Source organism: Carcharodon carcharias, chromosome 30 (assembly GCF_017639515.1).
Source record: "Carcharodon carcharias isolate sCarCar2 chromosome 30, sCarCar2.pri, whole genome shotgun sequence".
NCBI classification, from domain to species: Eukaryota; Metazoa; Chordata; class Chondrichthyes; order Lamniformes; family Lamnidae; genus Carcharodon; species Carcharodon carcharias.
Genome location: NC_054496.1, coordinates 5,270,930 through 5,297,116, shown reverse-complemented (window position 1 = coordinate 5,297,116; position 26,187 = coordinate 5,270,930). Strand labels below are relative to the sequence as shown.

The following is a 26,187-nucleotide window of genomic DNA, read 5'->3' as shown; positions in this document are numbered from 1 at the left end:
GTCTCTTTGTCCGAGTTTGATACCTTCATCCTCATTCTCTTGGGTGAAGATGGTCGTGAAGTATTCATTCAACACTCTAATGATGTCCTCTGGCTCCACCCATAGATTGCCCCCTTGGTCCCTTATGGGCCCTACTCTTTCCCTGGTTATCCTCTTCCCATTGATATACTTATAGAATATCTTGGGATTTTCCCTACTTTTACCAGCCTGAGCTTTCTCATATCCCTTCTTTGCTCTCCTAATTGCTTTCTTAAGCTCCACCCTACACTGTCTGTACTCCACTAATACCTCTGCTGATTTGCTTCCCTTGTACCTGCTAAAAGCCTCTCTTTTCCTTCTCATCTTAACCTGAATATCTCTGGTCATCCATGGTTCTCTGGGCTTGTTACTCCTTCCTATCATCCTAGAGGGAACATGTTGAGCCTGTACTCTCCCCATTTCCTTTTTGAACACCCCCCACTGTTCCTCTTTATATTTCCCCACAAATAACTGTTCCCAATCTACCTTGGCCAGCTCCTGCCTTATTTTACTAAAATCCACTCTTCCCCAATCCAAAACATTTTTTTTGCAACTTGTCTATTTCTTTGTCCATTACAAGCTTAAATTGTACCATGTTGTGGTCGCTATCACTAAAATTCTCACCCACCACCACCTCAGCCAACTGTCCGGCTTCATTCCCCAGAATTAGGTCCATCAATGCACCGTCCCTTGTTGGACCCTCTACATATTGACCTAAAAAGTTCTCCTATGCACATTTCAAGAAATCCACTTCATCCAAGCCCTTAACACAATGTCGATCCCAACTAATGTTGGGAAAGTTGAAATCACCTAATATAATTACTCTATGTTATTGTTTTTACACACCTCCATAAATTGTGCACATATTTGCTCTTCAATTTCCCACTGACTATCTGGGGTCTATAATAAACACCTAATAATGTGGTTGCCCCTTTTTTATTCCTAAGCTCTACCCACAAAGCTTCATTCGATGCCCCCTCCAAGATATCATCTCTCTTTACTGCAGTAACTGACTCCTTAACTAATAATGCAACGCCTCCTCCTCTTTTACCCCTTTCCCTGTCTCGCCTGAAGATTCTATATCCCGGAATGCTGAGCTGCTAATCCTGCCCTTCCCTCAACCATGTCTCAGTGATGGCTACTATATTACAATTCCACATGTCAATCCTCACCCTTAACTTATCCGTTTTACCTGTAATACTCCTGGCATTAAAGTAGAGGCCATCCAGCCTTGCCCTACTCCCTTGAAGCTTATTGCAGCTGTACTCCCTCTGACTTGATTGTTTTACTGTATCATGATGTGTCCCTATTCTGCTAACATTCTGTGTCCCCTCCCCTTGCCGAATTAGTTTAAACTCCTCCCAAAAAGCACTAGCAAACCTGCCCGCAGGGATGTTAGTCCCGCTCTGGTCCAAATGTAGACCGTCCCGCTTGTACAGGTCCCACCTTCCCCAGAAACGGTCCCAGTGATCCAGGAATCTAAAACCCTCCCTCCTGCACCAACTCTTAAGACACGTATTCATCTGTATTATTCTCCTATTTCTGAGCTCGCTAGCACATGGCACTGGGAGTAATCCAGAGATTACAACCCAAGAGATCTTGCTTTTTAGTCTACTGCCTAACTCCCTGAATTCTTGATGCAAGACCTCATCCCTCTTTCTACCTGTGTCATTGGTACCAACATGTACCATGACCTCTGCCTTATCATTTATGTATTTAGAAATACATAACTTAATCAAACAGAGAAAGCATGACTTCATCAAGGGGAAATCATGCTTAACAAATTTATTAGAATTCTTTGAGGAGGTAACAAGCAGGATAGATAAAGGGGAACCAATAGATGTAATCTGTTTGGATTTCCAAATGGCATTCAATAAGGTACCACACATAAGGCTACTTAATAAGATAAGAGCCCATGGTGTTGGGGGTACTATATTAGCATGGATAGAGGATTGGCTAACTAATAGAAGGCAGAGAGCTGGGATAAAGGGGGCATTTTCAGGATGGCAACCTGTAACTAGTGCAGTGCCACAGGGATCAGTGCTGGAGCCTCAATTATCTACAATATATATTAATGACTTAGATGAGGGGAATGAATGTACTATAGCCAAGTTTGCAGATGACACAAAAATAGGTGGGAAGGCAAGTGGTGAGGATGACACAAGGAGTCTACAGAGGGATAAAGATGAGTTAAGTAAGTGGGCAAAATCTTGGCAGATGGAATATAATGTGGGAAAATGTGAGTTTATGCACTTTGGCAGGAAGAATAGAGGAGCTGAATATTATTTAAATGGAGAAAGACTGCAGAAAACTGCAGCACAGAGGGATTTGGGAGTCATTGTGCATGAATCCCAGAAAGCTAGCATACAAGTTCAACAGGTAATAGGAAAGGCAAATGGAATGTTGACCTTTATTTCGAAGGGAATGGAGTGTAAAAACAGGGAAGTCTTGCTAAAACTATACAAGGCACTAGTTAGACCACACCTAGAATACTGTGAACAAATTTTGTCCCCTTATCTAAGGAAAGATGTATTGGCATTGGAGGCAGTCCAGAGAAGGTTCACTAGGTTGATCTCAGGTGTGGAGGGATTTTCTTATGAGGAGAGGTTGAGTAGGTTGGGCCTGTACTGATTGGAGTTTTGAAGAATGAGAGGTGACCTTATTGAAACATAGAAGATTCTTAGGGGGAGCTTAACAGAGTAGATCTGAAAGGTCATTTCCCCTTGTGGGAGAGTCTAGGACCAGATGGCATAATCTCAGAGTAAGGGGGTACAGAGATGAGGAGAAATTTCTTCTCTGAGGGTAGTCAGTCTGTGGAATTCTTTATCACAGAGGGCTGTAGAGGCTGGGTTATTAAGTATATTCAAGGCTGAGATAGACAGGTTTTTAATCAGTAAGGAAATCAAGTGTTATGGGGACAAAGCAGGAAAGTGGAGTTGAGGATTATCGTCCAATCAGCCATGATCTCATTGAATGGCGGAGCAGACTCGATGGGCTGAATAGCCTACTTCTACTGCTATATCTTATGGTCTTATTTCCTGTGCTGCAAGTTCAATGTGCTGCACTAGGCAGTGTCAGCTTAGATTTTTGTGCTCAGATCTCTGGAGAGGGACTTAAACCCACACCTTTCTGACTCCGAGGTGAGATTTCACCCTGAGCCACAGCTCACACTACAAGAATGCCTGAGGAAAGGTCTCGGAGACAGAATGAGCCCAGAATCTCCCAAAATGATCAATCATCTCTGTTGATAGTGTTTTGGATTGCATTTATGGGCCAAACAAGGTCAGTAAGGTTCTACATGAGCTGAAATCACTAAGCATGCCCCTCTCCCCACCCCAGTACCTGCTCGTAAGCCATAAATTTGATGCCTGTTTCAGGAGTGATTTTCAGGACATTGACTCCGTTACCCCGCCACAGTGACATGTAGCCTCCTTCTCTCACCATCATCATCCACACGCCAACCAGGTTTAACTTCTGCTTGGCAGCAAAGACCTGGAGAGGAGAGGAACAAGCAATCTTCACTGTTTAGTTTAAACATTTCCTCGTGCTTGAAGGACTGGTTCTAATATGGTGGACACTGAAGGTGAGTTACTCATTCTCCTCTCCTGAACAATCGGAGGTGTCACCAAGTGTTTTTACGCTGGGAGAGGAGAAAGGCAAGGGACTCGGATCACCCGATCCCCATCCCTCTCACTGGCCTCAACGCCCTCCTGAGGTCTCCAGAGAAACTGCTCATTCTGCTGCTGTCAATGACTGTACTTCACCTGCATGTAGATTTTGAGCCTGTCCAGGGGGGCAGTACATGTGCGTGACACTGCACCCGCCATAGCTCCAGCAAGAAGCTGCCTCCACCATGATCCACTCCTCCTCTCCGTCTCTGAGAACTCATCCACGATGGTCAGTGACTCGCCGATGTCCATGAACTGCAAGCCAAGATAAGCAGAGTTTAAAATGGGGCACCATTTTACTTAAAGGGGCAAACTCTCTCTTGAAGCTACCCTGGAATATTCCCAGTTATACCCAAAGAACAGAACCCAGTGTCAGTTTGAAACCTGGAACTCTCTTCCCCAAAGCTGGGGTCAGCTAGAAATGTCTAAACTGAGATGGATAGATTTTTGTTAGGTAAAGTATTCAGGGATATGAAACCAAGATAAGTCAGTGGATCTAACTGAATGGCAGGATGGACTTGAGGAGCTGAATGGCCTCCTCCTGGTCCCTGTAATAGTTGCCATTGTGCCTGAACCTTACCATTGAGTGTGAGAAGCTCATCAGAGTTAGATTCTGTCCTGGCTTCACAAACATGTGTGACCCCCTCCAGAAAAGGGATCATTGCAGAGTAACCACGATTGGGAATCTTGGCCAATTCGCTGAGTGAGGGGGATTTGAATTTTTGCAGCTCATCACAGCTGAGCTGAGATGCTCTATCTACAAGAGAACCTGAGGGATTCCTGGACAAATAAAGACCAGAGACCATCTCATTTACCTTCCACCATCCCAGTTGTCACATTATTGTCTAATCACAGTGATCAATCTTAATCAATGAAAATACAACCGACCCAGACATGAAGTGGGGTAAACCTGCAATGGTGGAGAGCTTTGGAAATCATAGAGCCAAAGACAACTGTTCCTCTCACACATCCTACACTCACCGCACGGCAGGTCCCAAATTGTTATACACTGGATCTCAAAGATTCTCTGAAAACAATCTATCTAATTTGAATGCATCAACACAAACAGCTTCCATGGTCTCTCTAGGGAAACCTATTTGATCGATTGACTACATAATTTATCCCCATTCAATCACAGGGTCATGTCCAGTGGTTCCACTTGTCCATAGTCAATCTTTATGCCTGCCTTCCCCATACAGTCCCATATGCTAGCACAGTGTCAACACTACACCCAGAGCCATTGAAGTGAAGGGTCCCTTAGTATTAAAACTTGGACAAGATGTTTATTTTTAATCATCTGCTTCCCCACCCCCACCCTTTATGCCCTCACACCAATCAAAACACGGGACGGTCCATGCTGAGACACCCCCATAAGTCAAACGTTGTGATTAGCCAATAAAGCGTTTGCTTGTTATGCCAGATACAGTGATCAGTCTCTGCCCCACTTTTCACTGTCTCCTGAGAATAGGAAAATCAGCAGAGAACCAGCGTTCTCAGATTGAGAGCAATGCTCAGTCTTTCTAAAGTTCACAATGTGGTATTCTTGATTTGGTTATTGAACAAATTGAAATTCCACCTTCTTCAGAATGTAACAAACGCCCCAATTGCTCTGACTCTGGTACAGAGCAGGCTCAAAGGTCAGTGATGCAGCATCCGAAATGTTCTGGATGGAGTGTAAATTCAACCCCTGCCCCCACACCCCCCACTACCCACACCCTGTACCACCCACAATCCGCCAACCCAACCTCCATCCACACCCAGACACCCCTGCCCACAACCCCATCCACACCCCACAACCCCCACCCCGACATATGCCCACACACCACCCCCCACCCACATGCCCCACTCCACATGCCCCCCACCCACATTTCCCATCCATTCCCCCACCCCTGCTTGCATCCCCACACCCCCAGCACCCCGCCCACACCCCTGCACACCTCACACCTATACCCTCCACACCCACACTCCACACCCCTGCCCACACACTACACCCCACCCCTCCCATCCACACACCACACCACCAACCACTACTCCCACTCTGCACCCATATTCCACAATATCCTCACCCCTATCTACGTCCCACACTACCCACACCCTGCACACACCTCCCCAACCCTGAAAAGGGCAGTTTGTGCTCTCTGAGCCAGGTCTCCCTCAGCAATTTCCAGGGGCTAATGCACTGATACACAGTGAGATTCCAAGTGGTCAGTGGTGACTGGGACCTTGGTTGTGGCAGTTGGGATTTGGGATAGAAAAAGCTCTGGAGTCAGGAATCATCCAATTGCGTAACAGGAAATCTCTATGGTTTCCAATTGGGCCATTGATGGCTTGGAAGTGTCAGGTGACCTATGGGAGTGTGAGTGTGGGTCATGTGATAAAACCTCCAGCAATACATATAACTAAAGTTGGCTACTCAGTTACACAGGAGATGTCGCACAGAAACAGGCCATTCAGCCCATCCAGTATTTATGCTCCACTGAGGCTCCTCACATCTTTCCTCAACTAAATCTATCATCGTAACATTCTGATCTCTCCTCCCTCATATACTTCTCTAGCTTCCCTTAAAATATACTATTCACCCACTCCCTGTGGTTGTGAGTTCCACATTCTCACCATTATCTGGGTGAAGAAGTTTCTCCTTAATTCCCTATTGCATTTCTTGATGACTATCTTATATTGATGGTCTGTAGTTCTGCTCTTCCCTGCAGGAGGGAAAATTCCGTCTGTATCCACTCGATCAAAGCCTTTCAGAATTTTAAAGATCTCTATTAGGTCACCCTGCAGCTACCTCTTTCCAAGAAAAAAGACAGCCAGCCTGTCAGTCCTTTCCTGAAATGTATACCAACAGATCTCTGGATGTGAATGCTTCGTGTGACTGTCAGCACTGGATATGAACTCACCGTTGAATGTTTCCAGTATTCAACAATCTCCTCCATGTTGGTTAATGGATTAAAAATGAAATGGTCTCGAAATTCATTCCAGTCCACAGTGATCCTCCCCTCTGTGTCCATACTGTGTGAGGACAGAAGATAATTAGTGTGAATTCCAGTGTTACACAGGGCCTGTGTGCTTCTCCTTCTGACCTGAACCAACCTACCATTCGCCCCAACACCCTGCAACGCCCCCCCCCGCCCCCCCACCCAGCCCAGCTCCCTCAGATTCCGCCTTTGCTGGACCTTCCCATGCTGAGAAAGGTGGATAGCTGGCCTTTCCAAGACCACACTGCTTGGCCAATGGCCAAGATATCAATTGGCCTCAGTACTCCCAGACATGTCTAGGGTTCCCCAATCCTGATCACTGTCCCATCACTGCTGCTGGATCCTGTGTGGGTCTCATGTTAAGGTAAAGCCACGTGCAGAACAGCTCCCCAACTCCTCCCTTCCCCAAAAGCAAACATTTCGGTGAAGTGTCACCTTGGTTCAGCGGGTAACACTTTCACCCCTGAGTCAGAAGACATTTGTTCACATCCCACTCTAGGACTTGGGCATAAAATCTAGGCAGACACTCTGAATGAGGTCCTGAGCAAGCGTTGCACTATTCAAGCGTCAGTACTGTGGGAGTGCAGCATTGTCGGCGGGTCAGTACTGAGGGAGAGCCACACTGTTGGAGGATAAGTACCAAGGTGGTGCTGCACTGTCGGAGGGTCAGTGCTGAGGGAGTGCTGCACTATTAGAGTGTCAGTACCAACCAAGCACTGCATTTTTGGAAGGTCAGTACTAAGGGACTACCGCTATGTCGGAGGGTCAGTATTGAGGGAGTTCTGCACTGTCAGTGGCACCGTAGGAGTGTTGTGTTAATAGTATGTTAATTATATTGATACGGTGAAGAGCATTGTTTAATTAAGTGCTTTGGGCACATATAAACCACCCCCCCCCGGACCCCATTTATTGATTTTAGTTCAATTTCTTGAATTTTTGTTTTACTTAAAAGAGTATAAATAGGGGACAGCTGGGTGACCGGGTGTGAGAGGATGGGTATGAGATTGAACCAAGTCAGTAAACTCTCTTAGTGAAGAAAAGCTTCATGTCTTGATTTTGACTTCACCAACTGGCTTGGATTCTGTTAACATTGGTAGCAGAGGATGGTTGCCTAAAGTTGAAGATTGGGAGCTAAGACTTATTTCAGAAAGAAGGTTGTAATTGGAGTCACTTTGGAGAAGAATGGCTAAAAGCAAGTGTAAAGTTTCGGGGTTAGGTTTTCCACTGTTGTTCTGTGAAGCTGAAACTTATGGCCAATGGAAGAATTAAGTGGATATGTGGACATGGGTTACGTATTTACCCAAAAAAAGCAAGGTATGGTCATGGCATTGCTTCCCAATGGGTGCACAGTATTTTCGGAACTAGAGGCTCATCATTTGGACACTGAGGAAGATTTGGATAAACTCTTAAATTTTAAGGACAAAATTTAAAAGGAAGATGATCTCTTAAATGCATACGAGGCATGGTCGGACTTTGATAAATATAAATAGATGGACAGTTAGTCCATAGAAGAATATATCATGGAATTTAACAGAGTATATAACATTGCTAGAAATTCTATATGGAGAGCCCCAATTCAGTGCTTGCTTTCAAATTGTTGGATTGTGCTGAATTATCAGAGATGGACATGCTCCTGGCCTTGACTGGAGTTAGATTCTCCAAAAGGGAAACACTTTTGGAACAGATGTCTGAAGCTTTAAAACAATTTCTGGGGAAACATTTATTTCCAGCTGTGGCAGCGATGGGATATTCAGTGGAAAGACAAAAGATGGAGGATTCAATGCTGGCAGAATTTTGAGAGTGTTTGGATACGAGGCGCAAGCATCAATATGAAAGAAGGACCTCAAACGAAAGAAATGAGGAGAGCGGCCTTTTTGGCAGCTCTAACAGATGACAGGAATTGGGTAACTAAGGCAGCAGAATGAACCCCAGGAATAACTGAGGAAGGGTAAACAGGTGCTTCAGATATGACTCAAAATATCATTGTGATAAATTCTCCAAAACGGAATAACAGCATTTTTGAAATGACATGGAAAGTTCAGAAGGGGAAGATGAGATACCGATCAGTCAGAAGGAATTGTACTGGCCACTAGAAGCTTTATTCCGATAATGGATGTTCTAGTTGTCTACTCATTCAATTGTGCTGTGTTAGATAGTGGGTGCACATCCACAGTATGTAGAGCGAATTGGTTTAAGTGTTACCTGGATTCTCTAAATAGTAAAGGCTGAAGTAAGTTTAAGAAATGAGAAGTCCTACTTACTTCAGGTACGGGGACAAAAGCACATTAAAATCTCGAAACAAAGTGCTGATTCTGCGTAAAATAGCTGGCGTAAACCATTTTATCAACACAGATGTAATATCCAGTGAAATTCATTAACTGTTGAGTAAGCCATCTATGTAAAAGGCTCAAATGAAATTAGATATCAAACACGACAAGGCAGTTGTTTTTGTGAAACCTGTAGATTTAGGGTTTAGACAATCGGGACATTAATGTATCCCCTTAACAAGTCCTAACGTTTCTAATAACGTTTAAAGAAGTGTTGATGACACCAGGGGATAGGAGTTTAAAAGAAAAAAGACAAATTGTTTTAAAACTACATTGGAAGTTTGCTCATCCATTTTGTCATTGATTAAAAATTCTACTAAAGGATGCTGGGGTAATGGATGATGAATATACTAAACTTAAAGAAGATATCAGTGAGAAATGCAATATATGTAACATGGCCTGTACTGAATTTCCCATTAGCAAGAGACTTTAATGAAATTGTAGCAATGGACTTGAAGGTATGGGATAAGGACAAAAATGTTTTTCTCTTACACTTCATAGACACAGTAACTAGATTCAGTCTGTCAAGAGTAATATATGGTAAAGGCAAAAAGGTAATTATAGACAAGATAATGGAAAAAATTGATAAGAACTGAACTTGAAGCACTGGCTAATTTCTTAACTGATGGGGGGGTGGGGGACGGATTTACCAACAATGGATTTAAAAGTATGTGTGAAAATATGAACATTGTAGTAATGAACACTGCAGCAGAAAGTCCCTGTAGTGATGGGGTTTGTGAAAGAAATCACACAGTAAATGAGATGCTTCACAAAATCTTAGTTGACCAACCAAGCTGTAAACTGACATCTGCCCTGGCATGGGCAGTCCATGTGAAGAATTCACTTCAAATGGTTGGGGGCTACAGTCCCTGACAATGAGTTTATGAGAGAAATCCAAAAATACCTTCGATGATGTGGAATCATTCCCCGGCCTTGGAAGGTACGATGATTAATTCAATTTTTTCTGAGTATTTGAATGCCCTGCATGCTGGGAGAAAGGCATTTGCCAAGGCTGAGGTTTCAGAGAAAATCCAGCAAGCCTTACAGCACCACATAAGGCCATCAGCAATACATTTTAATCCAGGCGGCATGGTATATTAGAAAAGAGAAAGGCAGAAAGAGTGGAAAGGCCTGGGTAAAGCAGTGATGGAAAAACAGTAATTTTACAACATGGCAATCAAACTGTTAGGGTACATTCCTCGAGGCTTGTTGTCAATGAATCTGAACAGGTAATAGAAAGTGAAGAGGCACCATGCACTTCACATACACAAACGCTGGACAATTACAAGGAGCAGATTATGGTAGATAAAGAGCTGACTGAATATGAACAAAGTGACATTGAAGCACAGGGTAAGGCTATTTATACCAAAGGGCAACTATCCATATTTGGCACTAGAGTAATATATGTGCCAGAAGAAGGGGCCAGTGAATGGACGAAGGCTGACGTTGTAGGAAGAGCAGGAAAAGCCACCAGCAAATACAAACATTGGCTGAATGTGCAAGATTGTGGACAGGAGCTAAGAGCTGTAGATTGGCAAAATGAGGTAAGGGTATGGAAGGCCAGAAAACGCAGCGAGTTCTGAAAGTGGACTGGGAAATGATCACGGCCCTAGGAAAAGATCACAGACTTGCGAAAGGGACACTGATCAAAGGAAGAAGAGATTGTGTAGCAGTAGTCCAGAAAGAGATAGGAGGGCAAGTAGAGGTCATTGTTTGACAAGAATAAGAAGCGTAGAACAGGCTAGGAATGCAACTAGAAGAAGAAGTCCTTATGATTGATAAGTTTTAGTGAATACTAACAAATTAGAAGATCAGTTGATAAAGGAAGCCAAACAGAAAAGATTGGAAAGTTAGAAAGAATTTGGTGTATACACTGAAATACCAGACAGGAGACAAGCAGCCTTATCACACAGGTAAATGTACACAGAAAAGGTACTTCCAGATGGCATGTATAAGGCTAAAGCCAGACTCTTAGTTTGGGGTTTCGAAGAAAGACTTGGTGATCAAGATGTCAGGGTGGACTCCCCTACTGCAGGAAAAGTGAGCTTGAAGATTAACTTAGCTCTTTTAGCAACATATTCCTGGGAATGTAAATCAGTTGATAGAAAAGCTGCATTTTTGCAGGGTGAGAAATTTCAAAGGGAAGTGTTTTTGAAACCACCTAAAGAAACTGGCGATATAGAAGGGAAGCTGTGGAAATTGAACAAGTGTGTTATGGGTTGGATGATGTGTCGAGGATGTGGTATTTCTCAGTTAGGTCCATCTTGCTGAAAACAGGTTGTATTCAGCTACAGGCAGACCCAGCAATGTTCTATTGGTATCACAAGGAGAAACCAGCAGGCATCTTTATGATGCACATTGATGATTTTCTGTGGGGAGGTTCTGCAGAATTTGAGCAATGGGTGATAGACAAAATAAAGGAGGAATTCAAGGTTGGAAGCTTGGCTTCAGGAGCTTTTAAATATATAGGGTTAGACATTAAGCAGAATAAGTTGGGCATAACCTTGAATCAACAGTCTTATTTAGAAAATGTCAATTGTATCCCAATAAATCGGGCCAGAAAGTGAAAGATCATCATGATTCCATGGAAGAAATAGATCAATTAAGAAGTTTAATTTGACAGTTGAACTGGTTGTGCATTCAGACTAGACCTGACACTAGTTATGATGTATTGGAACTGAGTACTATGATGAAACATGCTACAGTTGAAGTTCTGAGAACAAATAGAACATTAAAGAAATGAAATTCAATGATATACACACTCAAGTTTCCAGCCTTGGGTGATCCAGAACACATGAAATTAGTCATTTTTAATAATGCTTCATGTGCCAATTTTCCAGATGGATATTGTTGTACAGCAGGGTTTATCATATTCTTGGTGGGAATGAATAACAAGTGTTGTCCATTGGCCTTGGAAGCGAAGAAAATAAAAAGGGTGGTTAAAAGCACCTTAGCTGCAGAAACGCTGACTCTAGTAGAAGCAATAGGTAAGGGATTTTACTTATCAAACATTTTTGAGGAATATTCTATACAAAGGTCATTCTGAGAAAGGTTTGCCCATTGATTGTTATGTGGATAACCATTCTCTATAGGATAACGTACATTCAGTAATGAGTGTGACTGAGAAAATGTTAAGGATTGACCTTGCTCATATTAAAGAAGTGTTGGAGAGAAAAGGGATCTCTAAGATTAAATGGGTCAGTGCAAGTCACCAACTTTCAGAATGCTTTACAAAAAGGAATGTTTGCTTGAAGAAATTGTTGGTGGTCCTAGAAGAGGGTGGTGATGGGATATATAAAATGTGGAAAATAATTTTTTTCTTTAATTTGTTTTGAAATTATTTGAGTGTGTTATAAAGTCTATTGTTTAAAGAAAGAAAGGGGAGTCTGTTGATAGTATGTTACTTATATTTATATTGTTAAGATACACAAGTGAAGGGCATTGTTTACTTAAGTACTCTGAGCACATATATAGGGGACAGCTTGGACACTGGGTATGAGGAGAGGTATGAAACTGAATGAAGTTAATAAACTCTCTTAGTAAAGAAAAGCTCCATGTCTTGGTTTTGACTTTGCCAACCAGCTTGGATTCTATTAAAAGCAAAAAACTGCGGATGCTGGAAATCCAAAACAAAAACAAAAATAAAAATAATAATATGGATTCTGTTAACATGCTGCACTATCAGAGGGTCAGTGCTGAGAGAACGCTGCGCTTTTGGAGTGCTGCACAGTCGAAGGATCAGTGGTGAGGAAGTGCTGCACTGTTGGAGGGTCACTACTGAGGGAGTCAGAGGTGCCATCTTTTGGATGAGATGTTAAGCTATGGTTCTGTCTGCCCTTTCCGGTGGATGTAAAAGATCCCAGAGCTCAATTAAAAAGAGGGGCAGTTGAGTTCTCCCAGGAGTCCTGGTCAATATTTGTACCTCAAACAACATCACTGGCCATTTCTCAGTGTAGTTTTGAAAGCTGATTGTGCAAAAATTGTTATCTTTCACACACACAAAGGATGGTCATTTGGGACTGGTAAATGTTCCCCAGCAACAACAGGGTGGGTGGTGAGGAATTTGCTTTCACACACAATGTCTCACCTGTGCAAGATCCTCCCTGCTTGTTGCAGTGTGATAGTGATCCCGAGGGTCGAGAGAGTGTGCTGAATCTCGCAGGCATCAATCTCACCTGATCCAAGACACAGAGACAACAATCAGGAGACTAGAGTTAGGCCAAACAATGTTAGGGAGGGGGGAGCCTGAGAGATCATTCAAATTATTATCCTGACATGGACTCTAGTCTGTTCCTCTGAACTTCTCAAATGGTGTGTCCATGGCTGACACAGTTTGTTTGAATGTAGGAAGGTAAGAGTCTGCAACAGATAAAGAATGGAGGCCATTTGGCCCATCTTAATTTCGCCATCAAACTGGATCAGTCCCCTTCTCCCTCCCCTAATTTTAAGTTCCTTCCAAGTGTTGAATGCTCTTTGCAGGATGAGGAACTGACCTCATCTGGTACTAGGCTGTGCTCCTTAATCCACTGCCATGGTAAATCTGGAAGTAGTGACTGTTCTTTTATCTCTGAAGCCCAGTCTGACCTAATAGCGATTTGAATTAAAATTCTCATCACATACTGGACTCAATTTCACCTCCCTTCACCACTGGCGCACAGTGGCAGCAGTGTGGACCATATACAAGATGAACTGCAGCAACTCACTTAGACTCCTTTGACAGCACCTTCCAAGCACATGACCTTTACAACCTAGAAGGACAAAGGCTGTGAACCCCACCATTCCAATCACCATCTTGATTTAGCCCTTCCTTCATCGTCACTTGAACTCCCTGTATAACAGCCCTGTGGTTGTGCCAATACAACACAGACTGCAGCAGTAAGAGGAAAATGCAGTACCACTTTCTCTAGGGGATGGGAAGTTAATGCTGCGAGTTAGCTGTGGCCCTAAAATGAATTTTCAGAAAAGAGTTTGAATACAGCAGATTCAGTAACAACTTCCAAAATGAAATGAGATAAATGTTTGAAAAGGAAACAGTTACAGAGGTATGGGGGAAGAACAGGAGGGGGAACTGGAACTTGAGGAAGCAGTTAATTTCTAAGTACCATCATTGTTCTCGTCAAGCCTCTTGAACACCAGCTTGAGTTTTCTCTCATGTTGCCTTAGATATTCAATGAACTCCGCCAGGTCCAACTGACCATCATGATTGGTATCGCCTGCTCGCAGGATTTCCTGAAAGATGAAGGAAGAGAAAATGAGAGAAATGAGGAATGTGTGTTATTCAGATCTCTGAGGAAGGTCTCAGAGTGTTTCACGTTCAGTGAGTTGGACTGAGGTTCAGTGAGTGTTGGTGTGTGGGCATGGCATCAGACAATGGCCTGGCACTGTGATTAAGACAACTCACCAAACTGGTGCTTTGGCTAAGGCAAGTCAGCACCCTGGTGCTTTGGCTAAGGTCATTCACTGACCTAGTTCTGTGATTAAGCTAATTCACTGACCTGGTGCTGTGTTTAAGGTAATTTACTGACCAGATGCCGTTTGTAAGGTAACTCACTGACCAGGTGCTGTGATTAAGGTAACTCCCGGACCAGGTGCAGTGATTAAGGTAATTCAGTGACCTGGGGCTGTGATTAAACTAATTCGCTGACCTGGTACTGTGATTAAGGTAATTCACTGACCTGGTGCTGTCATTAAAGTAATTCACTGACTTGGTGCTGTGATTAAGGTAATTCATTGACCTGGTGCTGTGATTAAGGTAATTCAGTGACCTGGTGCTGTGATTAAACTAATTCACTGACCTGGTGCTGTGATTAAACTAATTCACTGACCTGGTGCTGTGATTAAGGTAATTACTGAACAAACGCTGTGATTAAGGTAATTCACTGACCTGTTGCTGTGATTAAGGTAATTCACTGACCAGGCGCTGTGATTAAGGTAATTCACTGACCAGGCGCTGTGATTAAGGTAATTCACTGACCAGGCGCTGTGATTAAGGTAATTCAGTGACCAGGGGCTGTGATTAAGGTAATTCACTGACCAGGGGCTGTGATTAAGGTAATTCACTGACCAGGGGCTGTGATTAAGGTAATTCACTGACCAGGGGCTGTGATTAAGGTAATTCACTGACCAGGGGCTGTGATTAAGGTAATTCACTGACCAGGTGCTGTGATTAAGGTAATTCACTGACCAGGCGCTGTGATTAAGGTAATTCACTGACCATGCACTGTGATTAAGGTAATTAACTGACCTGGTGCTGTGATTAAGGAAATTAACTAACCAGGCGCTGTGATTAAGGGAATTCATGGATCAGGCACTGTGATTAAGGTAATTCACTGCCCAGGGGCTGTGATTAAAGTACTTCACTGACCAGGCGTTGTGATTAAGGAAATTCACTGACCAGGCACTGTGATTAAGATAATTCACTGACCTGGTGCTTTGATTAAGGTAATTCACTGACCAGGCACTGTGATTTAGTTAATTCATTGACTAGGGGCTGTGATTAAGGTATTTCACTGACCAGGGGCTGTGATTAAGGTAATTCACTGCCCAGGTGCTGTGATTAAGGTAATTCACTGCCGAGGCGATGTGGTTAAGGTAATTCGCTGACCAGGGGCTGTGATTAAGGTAATTCACTGCCCAGGCGCTGTTAAGGTAATTCACTGACCACACGCTGTGATTAAGGTAAATCACTGACCATAGGCTGTGATTAAGGTAATTCACTGACCATAGGCTGTGATTAAGGTAATTCATAGACCAGGCGTTGTGATTAAGATAATTCACTGACCAGGCGCTGTGATTAAGGTAATTCACTGACCAGACGCCGTGATTAAAGTAACTCACTGACCAGGTGCTGTGATTAATGTAATTCAGTGACCTGGGGCTGTGATTAAGGTAATTCAGTGACCTGGGGCTGTGATTAAGGTAATTCACTAAGCTGGTGCTGTGATTAAGGTAACTCACTGAACAGGTGCTGTGATTAAGGTAACTCCCTGACCATGCGCTGTGATTAAGATAATTCAATGACCTGGTGCTGTGATTAAGCTAATTCACTGACCAGGCGCTGTGATTTAGTTAATTCATTGACTAAGGGCTGTGATTAAGGTATTTCACTGACCAGGGGCTGTGATTAAGGTAATTCACTGCCCAGGTGCTGTGATTAAGGTAATTCACTGCCGAGGCGATGTGGTTAAGGTAATTCGCTGACCAGGGGCTGTGATTAAGGTAATTCACTGCCCAGGCGCTGTGATTAAGGTAATTCACTGACCATACGCTGTGATTAAGGTAATTCACTGCCCAGGCGCTGTTAAGGTAATTCACTGAACACACGCTGTGATTAAGGTAAATCACTGACCATAGGCTGTGATTAAGGTAATTCACTGACCGTAGGCTGTGATTAAGGTAATTCATAGACCAGGCGTTGTGATTAAGATAATTCACTGACCAGGCGCTGTGATTAAGGTAATTCACTGACCAGACGCCGTGATTAAAGTAACTCACTGACCAGGTGCTGTGATTAATGTAATTCAGTGACCTGGGGCTGTGATTAAGGTAATTCAGTGACCTGGGGCTGTGATTAAGGTAATTCACTAAGCTGGTGCTGTGATTAAGGTAACTCACTGAACAGGTGCTGTGATTAAGGTAACTCCCTGACCATGCGCTGTGATTAAGATAATTCAATGACCTGGTGCTGTGATTAAGCTAATTCACTGACCAGGCGCTGTGATTTAGTTAATTCATTGACTAAGGGCTGTGATTAAGGTATTTCACTGACCAGGGGCTGTGATTAAGGTAATTCACTGCCCAGGTGCTGTGATTAAGGTAATTCACTGCCGAGGCGATGTGGTTAAGGTAATTCGCTGACCAGGGGCTGTGATTAAGGTAATTCACTGCCCAGGCGCTGTGATTAAGGTAATTCACTGACCATACGCTGTGATTAAGGTAATTCACTGCCCAGGCGCTGTTAAGGTAATTCACTGACCACACGCTGTGATTAAGGTAAATCACTGACCATAGGCTGTGATTAAGGTAATTCACTGACCGTAGGCTGTGATTAAGGTAATTCATAGACCAGGCGTTGTGATTAAGATAATTCACTGACCAGGCGCTGTGATTAAGGTAATTCACTGACCAGACGCCGTGATTAAAGTAACTCACTGACCAGGTGCTGTGATTAATGTAATTCAGTGACCTGGGGCTGTGATTAAGGTAATTCAGTGACCTGGGGCTGTGATTAAGGTAATTCACTAAGCTGGTGCTGTGATTAAGGTAACTCACTGAACAGGTGCTGTGATTAAGGTATTTCACTGACCTGGTGCTGTGATTAAGCTAATTCACTGACCTGGCGCTGTGATTAAGGTAAATCACTGACCATATGCTGTGATTAAGGTAATTCATTGACCATGCGCAGTGATTAAGGTAATTCACTGACCAGGCGCTGTGATTAAGGTGACTCACTGACCAGGTGCTGTGATAAAGGTAATTCACTGACCTGGTGCTGTGATTATGGTAATTCACCAAACAGACGCTGTGATTAAGGTAATTCACTTACCGGGTGCTGTGATTAAGGTAATTCACTGGCCTGGTGCTGTGATTAAGTTAATTCACTGAGTAGACGCTGTGATTAAGGTAATTCACTGTCCAGGCGCTGTGGTTAAGGTGATTCACTGACCAGACGCTGTGATTAAGGTAATTCACTGACCAGACGCTGTGATTAAGATAACTCACTGTCCAGGCACTGTGATTCAGGTAATTCACATACCAGTAATGTGATTATGGTAATACACAGACCAGGCGCTGTGATTAAGGTAATTCACTGACCTGGTGCTGTGATTAAGGTAACTCCCTGACCAGGTGCTGTGATTTAGTTAATTCATTGACTAGGGGGTGTGATTAAGGTAATTCACTGCCCAGGGGCTGTGATTAAGGTAATTCACTGCCCAGGGGCTGTTATTAAGGTAATTCACTGCCCAGGGGCTGTTATTAAGGTAATTCACTGCTCAGGGGCTGTGATTAAGGTAATTCACTGACTTGGTGCTGTGATTAAGGTAATTCACTGACTTGGTGCTGTGATTAAGGTAATTCACTGACCAGGCGTTGTGATTAAGGTAATTCACTGCCCCGGGGCTGTGATTAAGATATTTCACCGACCTGATGCAGTGATGAAGGTAATTCACTGCCCAGGGGCTGTGATTAAGGTAATTCACTGACCTGGTGCTTTGATTAAGGTAACTCCCTGACCAGGTGCTGTGATTTAGTTAATTCATTGACTAGGGGCTGTGATTAAGGTATTTCACTGACCAGGGGCTGTGATTAAGGTAATTCACTGCCCAGGTGCTGTGATTAAGGTAATTCACTGCCGAGGCAATGTGGTTAAGGTAATTCGCTGACCAGGGGCTGTGATTAAGGTAATTCACTGCCCAGGCGCTGTTATTAAGGTTATTCACTGACCATACGCTGTGATTAAGGTAATTCACTGCCCAGGCGCTGCTTTTAAGGTAATTCACTGACCACACGCTGTGATTAAGGTAAATCACTGACCATAGGCTGTGATTAAGGTAATTCGCTGACCATAGGCTGTGATTAAGGTAATTCACTGACCAGGCGTTGTGATTAAGGTAATTCACTGACCAGGCGCTGTGATTAAAGTAATTCACTGACCAGACGCCGTGATTAAAGTAACTCACTGACCAGGTGCTGTGATTAATGTAATTCAGTGACCTGGGGCTGTGATTAAGGTAATTCACTAAGCTGGTGCTGTGATTAAGGTAATTCATTGACCTGGTGCTGTGATTAAGGTAATTAACTGACCTGGTGCTGTGATTAAGGTAACTCACTGAACAGGGGCTGTGATTAAGGTAACTCCCTGACCATGCGCTGTGATTAAGGTAATTCACTGACCTGGTGCTGTGATCAAGCTAATTCACTGACCAGGCGCTGTGATTAAGGTAAATCACTGACCCTATGCTGTGATTAAGGTAATTCATTGACCATGCGCAGTGATTAAGGTAATTCACTGACCAGGTGCTGTGATTAAGGTAATTCACTTCCTGGTGCTGTGATTATGGTAATTCACCAAACAGACGCTGTGATTAAGGTAATTCACTGACCGGGTGCTGTGAGTAAGGTAATTCACTGGCCTGGTGCTGTGATTAAGGTAATTCACTGAGTAGACGCTGTGATTAAGGTAATTCACTGACCAGACGCTGTGATTAAGGTAATTCACTGTCCAGGCGCTGTGGTTAAGGTGATTCACTGACCAGATGCTGTGATTAAGGTAATTCACTGACCAGAAGCTGTGATTAAGATAACTCACTGTCCAGGCGCTGTGATTCAGGTAATTCACATACCAGTAATGTGATTATGGTAATACACTGTCCAGGCGCTGTGATTCAGGTGATTCACTGACCAGGCGCTGTGATTAAGGTAATTCACTAAGCTGGTGCTGTGATTAAGGTAATTCATTGACCTGGTGCTGTGATTAAGGTAATTAACTGACCTGGTGCTGTGATTAAGGTAACTCACTGAACAGGTGCTGTGATTAAGGTAACTCCCTGACCATGCGCTGTGATTAAGGTAATTCACTGACCTGGTGCTGTGATTAAGCTAATTCACTGACCAGGCGCTGTGATTAAGGTAAATCACTGACCATATGCTGTGATTAAGGTAATTCATTGACCATGCACAGTGATTAAGGTAATTCACTGACCAGGTGCTGTGATTAAGGTAATTCACTGACCTGGTGCTGTGATTATGGTAATTCACCAAACAGACGCTGTGATTAAGGTCATTCACTGACCGGGTGCTGTGATTAAGGTAATTCACTGGCCTGGTGCTGTGATTAAGGTAATTCACTGACCAGACGCTGTGATTAAGGTAATTCACTGACCAGACGCTGTGATTAAGGTAATTCACTGTCCAGGCGCTGTGGTTAAGGTGATTCACTGACCAGACGCTGTGATTAAGGTAATTCATTGACCAGGTGCTGTGATTAAGGTAATTCACTGACCAGGGGCTGTGATTAAGGTAATTCACTGACCAGGCGCTGTGATTAAGATATTTCACTGACCTGATGCAGTGATTAAGGTAATTCAACTGACCATTGGCTGTGATTAAGGTAATTCACTGACCAGCTGCTGTGATTAAGATATTTCACTGACCTGATGCAGTAATTAAGGTAATTCACTGACCTGGTGCTGTGATTAAGGTATTTCACTGACCTGGTGCTGTGATTAAGGTAATTCACTGACCTGGTGCTGTGATTAAGGTAATTCACTGACCAGGCACTGTGATTAAGGTATTTCACTGACCTGGTGCTTTGATTAAGGTAACTCCCTGACCAGGTGCTGTGATTTAGTTAATTCATTGACTAGGGGCTGTGATTAAGGTATTTCACTGACCAGGTGCTGTGATTAAGGTAATTCACTGCCGAGGCGATGTGGTTAAGGTAATTCGCTGACCAGGGGCTGTGATTAAGGTAATTCACTGCCCAGGCGCTGTTATTAAGGTAATTCACTGACCATACGCTGTGATTAAGGTAATTCACTGTAGAGGCGCTGTTATTAAGGTAATTCACTGACCACACGCTGTGATTAAGGTAAATCACTGACCATAGGCTGTGATTAAGGTAATTCACTGACCGTAGGCTGTGATTAAGGTAATTCACTGACCTGGTGCTGTGATTAAGGTAATTCACTGACCTGGTGCTGTGATTAAGGTAATTCACTGACCTGGTGCTGTGATTAAGGTAATTCACTGACCTGGTGCTGTGATTAAGGTAATTCACTGACCTGGTGCTGTGATTAAGGTAATTCACTGACCTGGTGCTGTGATTAAGGTAATTCAGTGACCTGGGGCTGTGATTAAACTAATTCGCTGACCTGGTACTGTGATTAAGGTAATTCACTGACCTGGTGCTGTCATTAAAGTAATTCACTGACTTGGTGCTGTGATTAAGGTAATTCATTGACCTGGTGCTGTGATTAAGGTAATTCAGTGACCTGGTGCTGTGATTAAACTAATTCACTGACCTGGTGCTGTGATTAAACTAATTCACTGACCTGGTGCTGTGATTAAGGTAATTACTGAACAAACGCTGTGATTAAGGTAATTCACTGACCCGACGCTGTGATTAAGGTAATTCACTGTCCAAGTGCTGTGATTCAGGTAATTCACTGAACAGGGGCTGTGATTAAGGTAACTCACTAACCAGACGCTGTGATTAAGGTAATTCAGTGACCAGGGGCTGTGATTAAGGTAATTCACTGACCAGGGGCTGTGATTAAGGTAATTCACTGACCAGGGGCTGTGATTAAGGTAATTCACTGCCCAGGGGCTGTGATTAAGGTAATTCACTGACCAGGGGCTGTGATTAAGGTAATTCACTGACCAGGTGCTGTGATTAAGGTAATTCAGTGACCTGGGGCTGTGATTAAGGTAATTCACTGATCTCGTGCTGTGATTAAGGTAATTCACTGACCAGGTGCTGTGATTAAGGTAATTCACTGACCTGGTGCTGTGATTAAGGTAATTCACTGACCAGGTGCTGTGATTAAGGTAATTCACTGACCAGGTGCTGTGATTAAGGTAATTCACTGACCAGGTGCTGTGATTAAGGTAATTCACTGACCAGGTGCTGTGATTAAGGTAATTCACTGACCAGAGATGTTATTAAGGTAATTCACTGACCAGGTGCTGTGATTAAGGTAATTCACTGACCAGGCTGCTGTGATTAAGGTAATTCACTGCCCAGGGGCTGTGATTAAGGTAATTCACTGACCAGGGGCTGTGATTAAGGTAATTCACTGCCCAGGTGCTGTGATTAAGGTAATTCACTGCCGAGGCGCTGTGATTAAGGTAATTCACTGACCAGGCGCTGTGATTAAGGTAATTCACTGCCCAGGCGCTGTTATTAAGGTAATTCACTGACCACACGCTGTGATTAAGGTAAATCACTGACCATAGCTGTGATTAAGGTAATTCACTGACCATAGGCTGTGATTAAGGTAATTCATAGACCAGGCGTTGTGATTAAGGTAATTCACTGACCAGACGCTGTGATTAAGGTAATTCACTGACCAGACGCTGTGATTAAGGTAATTCACTGACCAGGTGCTGTGATTAAAGTAACTCACTGACCAGGTGCTGTGATTAAGGTAATTCAGTGACCTGGGGCTGTGATTAAGGTAATTCACTAAGCTGGTGCTGTGATTAAGGTAACTCACTGAACAGGTGCTGTGATTAAGGTAATTCACTGACCATGCGCTGTGATTAAGGTAATTCACTGACCTGGTGCTGTGATTAAGGTAATTCACTGACCAGGCGCTGTGATTAAGGTAATTCACTGACCTGGTGCTGTGATTAAGGTAATTCACTGACCAGGTGCTGTGATTAAGGTAATTCACTGACCAGGGGCTGTGATTAAGGTAATTCACTGACCAGGGGCTGTGATTAAGGTAATTCACTGACCAGGCGCTGTGATTAAGGTAATTCACTGACCAGGGGCTGTGATTAAGGTAATTCACTGACCAGGTGCTGTGATTAAGGTAATTCACTGACCAGGTGCTGTGATTAAGGTAATTCACTGACCAGGTGCTGTGATTAAGGTAATTCACTGACCAGGGGCTGTGATTAAGGTAATTCACTGACCAGGTGCTGTGATTAAGGTAATTCACTGACCAGGTGCTGTGATTAAGGTAATTCACTGACCAGGGGCTGTGATTAAGGTAATTCACTGACCAGGTGCTGTGATTAAGGTAATTCACTGACCAGGGGCTGTGATTAAGGTAACTCACTAACCAGACGCTGTGATTAAGGTAATTCAGTGACCTGGGGCTGTGATTAAGGTAATTCACTGCCCAGGGGCTGTGATTAAGGTAACTCACTAACCAGACGCTGTGATTAAGGTAATTCACTGACCAGGGGCTGTGATTAAGGTAATTCACTGACCTGGTGCTGTGATTAAGGTAATTCACTGACCTGGTGCTGTGATTTAGTTAATTCATTGACATGGGGCTATGATTAAGGTAATTCACTGTCCGGGGCTGTGATTAAGATAATTCACTGCCCAGGGGCTGTGATTAAGTTAATTCACTGACCGAGGCTGTGATTAAGGTAATTCACTGACCAGGCGCTGTGATTAAGGTAATTCACTGACCAGGTGCTGTGATTAAGGTAATTCACTGACCTGATGCTGTGATTAAGGTAATTCACTGCCCAGGGGCTGTGATTAAGGTAATTCACTGACCCGACGCTGTGATTAAGGTAATTCACTGACCAGACGCTGTGATTAAGGTAATTCACTGATCATAGGCTGTGATTAAGGTAATTCATAGACCAGGCGTTGTGATTAAGGTAATTCACTGACCAGGCGCTGTGATTAAGGTAATTCACTGACCAGACGCCGTGATTAAAGTAACTCACTGACCAGGTGCTGTGATTAATGTAATTCAGTGACCTGGGGCTGTGATTAAGGTAATTCAGTGACCTGGGGCTGTGATTAAGGTAATTCACTAAGCTGGTGCTGTGATTAAGGTAACTCACTGAACAGGTGCTGTGATTAAGGTAACTCCCTGACCATGCGCTGTGATTAAGGTAATTCACTGACCTGGTGCTGTGATTAAGCTAATTCACTGACCAGGCGCTGTGATTAAGGTAAATCACTGACCATATGCTGTGATTAAGGTAATTCATTGACCATGCGCAGTGATTAAGGTAATTCACTGACCAGGCGCTGTGATTAAGGTAACTCACTGACCAGGTGCTGTGATTAAGGTAATTCACTGACCTGGGGCTGTGATTAAGGTAATTCACTGATCTCGTGCTGTGATTAAGGTAATTCACTGACCAGGTGCTGTGATTAAGGTAATTCACTGACCTGGTGCTGTGATTAAGGTAATTCACTGACCTGGTGCTGTGATTAAGGTAATTCACTGACCAGGTGCTGTGATTAAGGTAATTCACTGACCAGGGGCTGTGATTAAGGTAATTCACTGACTAGGGGCTATGATTAAGGTAATTCACTGACCAGGGGCTGTGATTAAGATAATTCACTGCCCAGGGGCTGTGATTAAGGTAATTCACTGACCAGGCGCTGTGATTAAGGTAATTCACTGACCTGGTGCTGTGATTAAGGTAACTCCCTGACCAGGTGCTGTGATTAAGGTAATTCACTGACCTGGTGCTGTGATTAAGGTAATTCACTGACCAGGGGCTGTGATTAAGGTAATTCACTGCTCAGGGGCTGTGATTAAGGTAATTCACTGACCAGGGGCTGTGATTAAGGTAATTCACTGCTCAGGGGCTGTGATTAAGGTAATTCACTGACTTGGTGCTGTGATTAAGGTAATTCACTGACTTGGTGCTGTGATTAAGGTAATTCACTGACCAGGCGTTGTGATTAAGGTAATTCACTGCCCAGGGGCTGTGATTAAGGTAATTCACTGCCCAGGGGCTGTGATTAAGGTAATTCACTGCCCAGGGGCTGTGATTAAGGTAATTCACTGACCTGGTGCTTTGATTAAGGTAACTCCCTGACCAGGTGCTGTGATTTAGTTAATTCATTGACTAGGGGGTGTGATTAAGGTAATTCACTGACCAGGGGCTGTGATTAAGGGAATTCACTGCCCAGGGGCTGTGATTAAGGTAATTCACTGCCGAGGCGATGTGGGTTAAGGTAATTCGCTGACCAGGGGCTGTGATTAAGGTAATTCACTGCCCAGGCGCTGTTATTAAGGTAATTCACTGACCATTCGCTGTGATTAAGGTAATTCACTGCCCAGGCGCTGTTATTAAGGTAATTCACTGACCACACGCTGTGATTAAGGTAAATCACTGACCATAGGCTGTGATTAAGGTAATTCACTGACCATAGGCTGTGATTAAGGTAATTCACTGACCAGGCGTTGTGATTAAGGTAATTCACTGACCAGGACGCTGTGATTAAGGTAATTCACTGACCAGACGCCGTGATTAAAGTAACTCACTGACCAGGTGCTGTGATTAATGTAATTCAGTGACCTGGGGCTGTGATTAAGGTAATTCACTAAGCTGGTGCTGTGATTAAGGTAATTCATTGACCTGGTGCTGTGATTAAGGTAATTCACTGACCTGGTGCTGTGATTAAGGTAATTCACTGACCAGGGGCTGTGATTAAGGTAACTCACTGACCAGGCGCTGTGATTAAGGTAATTCACTGACCTGGTGCTGTGATTGAGGTAATTCACTGACCAGGCGCTGTGATTAAGGTAAATCACTGACCATATGCTGTGATTAAGGTAATTCATTGACCATGCGCAGTGATTAAGGTAATTCACTGACCTGGTGCTGTGATTAAGGTAATTCACTGACCTGGTGCTGTGATTATGGTAATTCACCAACCTGACGCTGTGATTAAGGTAATTCACTGACCTGGTGCTGTGAGTAAGGTAATTCACTGACCTGGTGCTGTGATTAAGGTAATTCACTGACCAGGTGCTGTGATTAAGGTAATTCACTGACCAGACGCTGTGATTAAGGTAATTCACTGTCCAGGCGCTGTGGTTAAGGTGATTCACTGACCAGACGCTGTGATTAAGGTAATTCACTGACCAGACGCTGTGATAAAGATAACTCACTGTCCAGGCGCTGTGATTCAGGTAACTCACATACCAGTAATGTGATTATGGTAATACACTGTCCAGGCGCTGTGATTCAGGTGATTCACTGACCAGGCGCTGTGATTAAGGTAATTCACTAAGCTGGTGCTGTGATTAAAGTAACTCACTGACCTGGTGCTGTGATTAAGGTAATTCAGTGACCTGGTGCTGTGATTAAGGTAACTCACTGAACAGGTGCTGTGATTAAGGTAACTCCCTGACCATGCGCTGTGATTAAGGTAATTCACTGACCAGGTGCTGTGATTAAGGTAATTCACTGACCTGATGCAGTAATTAAGGTAATTCACTGACCAGGTGCTGTGATTAAGGTAATTCACTGACCAGGTGCTGTGATTAAGGTAATTCACTGACCTGGTGCTGTGATTAAGGTAATTCACTGACCTGGTGCTGTGATTAAGGTAATTCACTGACCAGGCGCTGTGATTAAGGTAATTCACTGACCGGGTGCTGTGATTAAGGTAATTCACTGGCCTGGTGCTGTGATTAAGGTAATTCACTGACCAGACGCTGTGATTAAGGTAATTCACTGACCAGACGCTGTGATTAA

The 26,187-nt window shown here is 43.6% G+C and overlaps 1 protein-coding gene across 1 annotated transcript in view; it reads right to left on the bottom strand.

Moving 5' to 3' along the window:
- Positions 1–26,187, bottom strand: part of LOC121271297 (calcium-binding mitochondrial carrier protein SCaMC-1-like) — a 104,014-nt gene that overhangs the window by 15,487 nt on the left and 62,340 nt on the right. Inside the window, exons 2-6 of the mRNA XM_041177185.1 lie at positions 14,094–14,220; positions 13,079–13,166; positions 6,587–6,698; positions 3,783–3,941; positions 3,361–3,510 (exon numbers count right to left, since the gene is read on the bottom strand). Coding sequence (XP_041033119.1) covers positions 3,361–3,510; positions 3,783–3,941; positions 6,587–6,698; positions 13,079–13,166; positions 14,094–14,220 — 636 coding nt within the window. The remainder of the gene's footprint in view (positions 1–3,360; positions 3,511–3,782; positions 3,942–6,586; positions 6,699–13,078; positions 13,167–14,093; positions 14,221–26,187) is intronic.